Below are 8,211 nucleotides of genomic sequence, written 5' to 3' on the forward strand. Positions count from 1 at the left end.
GCCAACATCCAGGCAATCAGGTTCTGTTTTCTTTGTCTTTTTATTTTAGATAAAAGTGAACAGAATAGGGTTTTTTAGGTTTATGTTTCATTAAAACTTGAATGGGCTATCAAATGTTGGCTACAACATCAAAGAGAAAAAAATGATGGGAAGAAAATAGGCTACAGAAAAAGATGTTTTCTTGCTATTACAGCAGTCACCACTAGGTGTCAGTAGCTGCAATGCAATGTGGTTTTATTTCCCTACCCAGGCTTACAGCTCTGGTTTACAACATGAGTTAAAATAATCATTTCACACACTTTATTTACATCTTCTGTTGTTTCCATCCCTAGACCTGACAAGTCAAATGCAGAGTTCACTGAGTTTGTGAAAACTAATTGCTGCTTTATTTTTGTTCAAGGGCACATTTGAGACATGGGAGAACAAACGTTAAAAAATCAGACTAAATAAATGAACATTTAAAATCATTTAATGGTTAACAAAGGTGGATGAGCTCAAAGGTCAGAGGTCACGAGCCTCACCAACCTGTTCCTTAGCCACGTTGTCCCAGCTTTGAGGCTGCCCAGTCCTCTGCCTGAAGGGTAGAGGGTGAATAGTTCATGGGATAAATGAATGAGCTCTTTCTGTGTGTTTTTTTTTTTTTTTTTTTTTGCTCTGGTTCTATAAATGTTCCCTAAGTCATACTGCTGTTCTTTTGAGCAGATCTCTCAGTATTTTACAGTTCATTCTGGCCAGCCTCAAAGCGGTTTCCATACCAGACCCTCGTGGATGATAGAACACTGCTCTCCGCACCCCAGTGAAAAAAAAAAACAGCAACAAAGAGGCCAGAACCATGTGGGCACTTCATAACATAGCAGGGCTATTCAATTCCAGGCCTCGAGGGCCGGTATCCAGGAAGTTTTTGTGGTTTCTCTGGCCTACGCACTAGATTCAGTGGTTGAATCACCTGCGCAGCAGCTTATCAGGCTCTACAGAATACTGTTGATCACCTGCTGATTGAAAACAGGTGTGTTGAAGCAGGGTTAAAACTAAAATGTGCTGTATACCGGCCCTCAATGCCCAGAATTGAATAGCCCTGACGTAGAGCCAATAATGAATTTTTAATGGTGCTAGTTCTTGTAAGGTCAGAGGTCATTTGCCAGCCCAAGAATTTAGCTGTTTTCACTAATCTCATGGCTTTGCCTTCAATTTCAAGAAGTGAAGGGGTCTAAATCCTCCCTCTGGACTCCACCATCTTCACCTTTTTTCATTTAGTGTTAGTTTGTCTAATCAGTAAACTCCTTTGGCTTTCTCATTTATACAGACTCATTGTTGTTGGAGATGAAGCCAACAGCAGCAGGGTCATCTACAAGTTTGACAATCTAGCGGGACAATCACTTGAGAGCAGTGTAAACAGAAAGGACTCAGAACACATCCCTGTGGGGCGCCTGTGGCGTTAAACGTAAGGCTGAAGTTTAGAAAGGACAGAGTGACACCTGACACTGCATCAAACTTCCTATCATTATCTACACTTTTCCTTTAGTGCTATGCACCAGAACCAGGCTTCATCTGCAATCTTAATTTTTTTTTTAAGACTCAACTAAAAGCTGGCGTGTTAGCTGCCCACTGGGATTAATGATCTACTTAATGAAAGATTAAGGGATACCTTCTGTCTGGTGGACGTGCCTCAGCTACACTTGGGGGGAAAAAAAGGGGAATTTTTAAAAGGAAAGAGTCAGTAGTTTGTCTAATGACTTCCTTATCGGGCTTTAACAATAAAACTGACAGTAGGGGATTTTAGTCTTCCTCACTAAGCTTCACTCTCTGGCTGCGACGAGTGGAAAATATACAGATTTCTTCAACCCGAATGACAAGAGACTCCTTTTTCAAACATTTGGTTGGTTGAGAAGATAATTGTGTCTCTTCCTTCCTTTACTGAGTTTTACTCCTTTGTCTAAATCATTGATTTTGTTGCTTTTTACTGACATGTTTTAAAGCTCAATGCAAGTATTTACCCTCACTGAGTAAGAACTGTGATGATAAACAGTCATAGTGTGTTTAAAACACATGTTTTTTTTTACATTGCAGAACTAAAAAAGAAAGAAAAAGCACATAAAGTGGAAAAATGCAAACATAGTAATTGGAATAGCGACGCCTCTGCCTGTTTGTGTTTGGATCATCACAGAAAGTCTTGTTCACTGGGAGATGGCAGATTTCTTATCGGTGACTCGCTGTCTGAGTCCGACAGCCACGCCCGTCCTCTCTGGAGGAAATATAAATGCACCTGCAGATCGTCTCCGTCACAGTCAGCACATCTGGTCCTGTCGTCATGGAGACCAAGCGTTATCCCCTCAGTGTGTGTTTGGCTGGAGTGCTTCACAAGGGAACGAGTAAAGTGAGGACAAAATGGGTTTTTCATGCTGAATTTCTTTTCTCTACTTTTGCTTCAAATGCGTGCTCTGCTCCTCCAGATGTACATTACATCTGTGCTGTGGTCAGACCAGACTGAGGTCGTGGTTTATAGAAGTTTCTTGGATTTCAAAAATATGCACGTGAGTTTTAAATCTTGTTGCTAGTATTTCTGCTTTTGCTTTTTCTACAAATCACTTTTAGTTTTAATATTTTTCTACTAATCTCACAGAAGCTGTTGAAGAAAGTATTTCCCTCTGCAAGTAAACTGAACAAATCGGACAGAATCCTCCCCAAATTTAGAGGTAATTGTGTTTGTCGTCACTGGGCATCCAGACACTCATCTGGGATCAAACTAAGTGTCTCTGTGGTCATGTTTAGGTATCAAACTGAAGCAGAAGAAGGGATCAAACAAATATCTGGTGCGCCTGACGTATTTGCAGAAATATTGCAATGAGCTCCTGAGCTGTGGTCCGCGGGTCTCTCAGTCTGCAGAACTTGTGCGGTTCTTCCAGGCCAAAGAGCTGGAGCTGCAGCCAGAGTTCACCAAGAACAGGTTAAACCAGCATTCACCTCTAATATTCACAATTAGCTAGCCTCTCAAATGTGCGTTACTTTAACTTTACCCTATTTAATCCCATCAAATTCACACATTAGCTTATTTTACAGATTATTTGAATGATCAACAATGATCAGATTATTATCACTCGGTGCAATAAAACATCTATTAGGCAACTTGTGTTATATACAGAGTGAATGTAGGATTTCTGGGTCTTTTTATGACCTCTATGACCTCTGGGTCAAGCTGTGGGTTGTTGTCGGCAATCTACTTACACAATAATTAGACGAAGCATCTCCAGCTGCTTCCACAGGTGTGGATGTAACTAGAGCTTTAAACTTCAACAACAACTTTTTTTCTGCTCAGATGTCCCAAGTCTGCAGGAAAAGTCATGGAATTTCATGTCAGATTAAAAAAAATCCTTTCTAGAGAGAAAGATTATAAAATGTGACTGCAACAGGAGAGTGGACACATTTTGTGCTGTTATAGTAAATGGTAAATGGTAAATGGCCTGTATTTGATATAGCGCCTTCTAGAGTCCTGGAACCCCCCAAGGCGCTTTACAACACAATCAGTCATTCACCCATTCACACACACATACACACACTGGTGGGGATGAGCTACGATGTAGCCACAGCTGCCCTGGGGCGCACTGACAGAGGCGAGGCTGCCGGGCACTGGCGCCACCGGTCCCTCCGACCACCACCAGCAGGCAGTAGGGTTAAGTGTCTTGCCCAAGGACACGGCGACAGCGACAAACTGAGTGGGGCTTGAATCTACAACTTTCCGGTTACGGGGCGAGCATTTAACTTCTGTGCAACTGTCGCCCCATGGGCAAGATCTGAGAAGAGTCTTAGTCTACAAATTCAGTTTATTGATTTGTATAGCGCTAGATCATGACAAGAGTCGTCTCAAGGCACTTCACAAAGTAAACGTTCCAGTTGAGTTTAGTTCATTATGCCAGTTAGTTGGTTTCCTATAAGGAACTGAGCAGATCGAATCGAGTCGCTGACTGGTGTCAGTGATTTTACAGCAGTCCTCATATTAAGCAAGCATGTAGCGACAGTGGAGAGGAAAACTCCCTTTAAACAGGAAGAAACCTCCAACAGAATCTGGCTCAATAAATTTAAGAATAAATAATAAAACAAAGGTCAAAGTTGAATCAATGCCTTTCAAACTGGGCGTGATGTCTGATGGCTCTGATGTGCATTTCCACTCAGCATCATGATCATGCCCTCTGATGACGAGATCAGGAGCAATGGAGGACACATCACCAGCGGGAACGTGACCCAGCCTTTTATCACAGAGACGTACAGATGTGTAGCTCCGTACGAGACCAAAGACACCAAGAACAAACCTTTGAAGGTGGCCGCTGATGATAAGTTAGACGTGCTCATCAAAGACAAAGGAGGTGAGTGAACACACCTCCACCGGCGTCTCTTTAGTCCCACATTTGCCTCATTTCCACTAGTACCTGCTTTGACTGCCATTAATCTAATCTGTGCGATTGGATTGTCCTTCCATTAGCACCAATTATGAGCTCTAGCCCAACCTTTCTCTATTAACACAGTTTAACTCAACACAATCTGCTCAGGGTGGTGGCTTGTAGAAACAGAAGACAAGCGGATGGCCTGGTTCCCTGCTCCCTACTTGGAAAAGGTAGAGGATGTTGATGAAGACGAGATGGATGAGATACCAAACAGAGGTAGTCACACAGCTACAACTTTCATAGCAGAGGTTAATGCTTGGCTTTTTCAGGGAAAGTAGTAAATATCATGTCTCCTCCAGGGGAGCTCTACATAACTGTCAAGGGCTACAAGTCCACCAAGGTGGATGAGGTATCTGTGAACATCGGAGCGGTGGTCGAGGTTCTGCAGAAGTCTGAGAACGGCTGGTGGCTCGTCAGGTACTATTTGGCTTTGACACACAACCCCTGGATGTTCGTCTACAACTGGTTCACTTTTGGGCTTAACTTGATCCAAGATGGCTGCTTCAGCTATTCAGCCTCAGAAAATGCAAACATGTCTTTAAATCATTCAGGTTTACCGATACTCCGCTCAAAGTAGCTGAGAGTAACTCACAAACACACTGTTCTCTGCTAATTTAGAAAACCATACACAATAAAGGCTACACAACCAATCAGCTTTAATAATGGGTTTTGTTTTCTAAATTTGACTAAAGCATCCACAACATCACTTTTCAGCAGCAGATGACGTTCGTTTGGAACTCAGACGTAAGAGGCGGTGTGTGTTTCTTCAACGCCTTTTGTTATGAATACCTCATCAGGATGACGTAGCGCTAGCTGATGAAAGACACGTTTTACTTTCCTTTGGCAGCACGCCTGAAAATTCCTGCAGCCTTCAAATAAAGCTCACTGTGTGTTGTTGACACCACCGTCTTTACTTCTGCACCGCTGCAGTTATCAGGGGGGAAAAAACTCGTATTTACTGCTATAAAAACTAAAAATCAGCGATTGATGGGAATCTTGTGCTGAGATTTGTTGAAGTTGAGTCAACAAGCACATTTGTTTTCAGATGAAAGCAGCCTGACCCGGCAAAGCTTTTGTGCTCAGTGGTTATTGAAGTTTAAAAAAAAAGACAAATTTAAGGCGACGGACATTTTTACTGCAAAATATAAGCATTTATATAAACATGAGGCAGTTATAAACCATCTCTAACTCACCTCAATCATTTTTACAGATACAACAGGAAAACTGGTTACATCCCGACCATGTACCTGAAGCCCTACAGGTACCCTCACATCCGCATGACCCCCCAGCAACATAGTCCAAACAGCCCAACCTCCCTCCTCATCCCAGCCTCCAACTTGACACATAGTTGTTCCCATGGTAACCTGCAGCGGCTTCCTCCTGTCTCGTCCTCCTCGTTCAGCTCAGACCAATCAGACAGCGTCCGCAGGTCCCGGTCTCTGAACAGGTTGTCAGATCAACCGGATCCACAACCTGCACGGCGTCCCACCCCCACTGTAATCCCCCCCAAACCCACCCCCGCTGTGCGAGTCCTTCCTCCCACCATCACAGTGCAGGTGGACGATGAAGGGGAGGATCAGGGCAGCAGGATGCAGACAGGAGGCTCCAACGGCAGCTTTGAAGATGACAGCTTCAGTGATGATGAGTCTGGCTCTTTCTATGGCAGCTCTTCCTCCTTCAACCTCAGCTACAGCTACAACGATGATCGGCTGAGACTCAGCCGCACGCCTCCCCCCACAGCTAACACCCTCCTCACCCCAACAGGCCCCTCAGAGGGGAAGCTGCTCCCCAGTGTGTCTGAACCCAACCTCTTCAATAGGCCCACATCACCTAAAGTCCCCCCCAGACCCAGAGCCCAGGAGATCCTGACCCGCTGCACCACTCTCACCCGCAAGAACTTAGCCAAAACCAGCCAGTCTCGCAGACCGACAGAGGTCACCAGTTGATGAAACGAGTCACTTCCTTTTGTAGCACAGGATCCTTTCTTGGAACATTTAAAGTGTGAAACTTTGATTTTATCATGTAATTAGAATAACTGGTGAAAATGTCACATCAGTGACGCTGCATCAAGTGTTCTTGTGAGGAAAATTGGTTCTTCTAAAGTCTAGAATCCAAAATCTGTACATGTGATGTTGTGCTGAGAACAATTTAAAAATAAACATAGTTTGGGAACGTGTGTGTGTGTGTGTGTGTGTGTGTGTGTGTGTTACGAGAGAAAAACATCTTATTGAACAGACTGGTTTTCTGGAAATGGATCAGTCTCCAGGAAATGATTCATTTCCCCAAACTTAAATTTCAAAGCTTTCCACATTCCTGTCAAATAAATAAAATGCTGCATCTTTCAACCTGAAATCCAGATTATAACCTGGATGCTTGAGCACCTTCACCATCTTTTAATCTGGCTAAAGACCAGTTCTGCAAATTTCTTTCTGATACAAGCGACTCACCATTATGAAACAAATTTCACAGGCTGAGCATCCACCATCAGGAACACAAACTTTCATCTGAAGTTGCTTGTAGAATGTAGAACTGCAAAATCTTTAAAATAGTTTGTATTCTTAAAACCAATTTCAACAACAAATCATACTGCCTTAAATGTAAGACTATAATTGGAACTGCCAGAGGGGGGCCAGAGAGCAGGGGCGGTTCTAGTCGGGAAGACTAAGAGAAAGGAAGACGAAGACGAAGTATTAAAAGGACAACTTGAGAGTGCTGCACAACAGGATTGCAGGTTGTTCCAATGGGGCTCTAAAAGACAAGGGAGAGTCAGCCTCCGAATGGCTGGGAATTGTTTACAGGTCTGGAGGGTGAATGGTCTAATGGGGGGGGGTCTTTAGTTTGAGATTTGGATGAGCAGGTGAGCGATAAACGGGCGGCCAGGAGACGTGCAGGGTGGCGTGGTGCTAGAGATGGGATCCCAAATAGTACTGCTTGTAGGAAACTTTTGTTAACATTCACCGGTGATCGCATGACAGTAACCTTCCCTTCAATGTGCAGACGTAACAACTCCGACAATGACTGAGCTTGTAAAACGAAGCACGCAAAACACAGCTCTGAGGGAATCTACAAATGTGTAAATACAAGTCACACGCGTGACGTCAGAGCATTTTTGTTGCAGCTATACATTGCAGAACTTATAATCCTGATTATTTATGTCCAGGGCCTGATAACTAAGACTTCAACGTATTTATTTCCTCAAATAGTTATATTTAATGAAGTGCGTTTGTGTCTAAAGCAGCTTAATTCCTATATTGTTGTGATAACTCACTAGAATCTGAAATACTTACAGCCATGTTTGTAATGTTTTCTTGATGTTGCCCCATAGACATGAATATAATCCAATTTATTTTTTATCTAAACCTGAAAACAGGAATATTCCGATTTGAAATGAATAAAAATGTTACTCATACCAAAAAAGAACAAACTTCTCATTTTCCTCTCCTGATAATAACGTTTTACTTCCTTTGACATGGATTGTGCTACTACTAGTTCACCTGTTGAATTAATCATAGATTCACTAAGATAGCAGATCAGTTCCTGCTGACCGTCCCTCGCTCCAGGTCTAGAACATGTGGGGTGAGGGCATTTTCTGTTCTAGCCCCGTCCCTCTGGAACAAGTTACCCCTTAACATTAAGCTGTTTCCATCATTGACTGCTTTTAAGAGTTGCTTGAAGACTCATTTTTATCATTTGGCGTACACCTAATCTGTTCGATGAATAGTTTGATCTGCTTATTTTATTGACCTTGTTTTACTGGTGTCTTGTTTTCTATTTT

At 42.9% G+C, this 8,211-nt stretch overlaps 1 protein-coding gene across 1 annotated transcript; it reads left to right on the forward strand.

The window, feature by feature from the left end:
* The first annotated feature begins 24 nt into the window (after positions 1 to 24).
* On the forward strand, positions 25 to 6,610 carry noxo1a (NADPH oxidase organizer 1a). The gene is made up of 8 exons (XM_015945701.3): positions 25 to 2,374; positions 2,451 to 2,531; positions 2,621 to 2,693; positions 2,770 to 2,944; positions 4,168 to 4,358; positions 4,542 to 4,652; positions 4,736 to 4,853; positions 5,647 to 6,610. The coding sequence occupies exons 1-8, from the start codon at positions 2,258 to 2,260 to the stop codon at positions 6,380 to 6,382; spliced, it is 1,602 nt and encodes a 533-aa protein (XP_015801187.3). The 5' UTR covers positions 25 to 2,257; the 3' UTR covers positions 6,383 to 6,610.
* The last annotated feature ends 1,601 nt before the right edge of the window (positions 6,611 to 8,211 follow it).

This window comes from Nothobranchius furzeri, chromosome 12, assembly GCF_043380555.1.
Source record: "Nothobranchius furzeri strain GRZ-AD chromosome 12, NfurGRZ-RIMD1, whole genome shotgun sequence".
Lineage (NCBI taxonomy): Eukaryota > Metazoa > Chordata > Actinopteri > Cyprinodontiformes > Nothobranchiidae > Nothobranchius > Nothobranchius furzeri.

Coding starts and splice junctions, on each gene's coding strand:
- noxo1a (XM_015945701.3), top strand. CDS start 2,258: ATGCACCTGCAGATCGTCTCCGTCACAGTCAGCACATCTGGTCCTGTC. Junction 2,532..2,620: donor TGGATTTCAAAAATATGCAC/GTGAGTTTTAAA, acceptor CTAATCTCACAG/AAGCTGTTGAAGAAAGTATT. Junction 4,653..4,735: donor GGATGAGATACCAAACAGAG/GTAGTCACACAG, acceptor TGTCTCCTCCAG/GGGAGCTCTACATAACTGTC.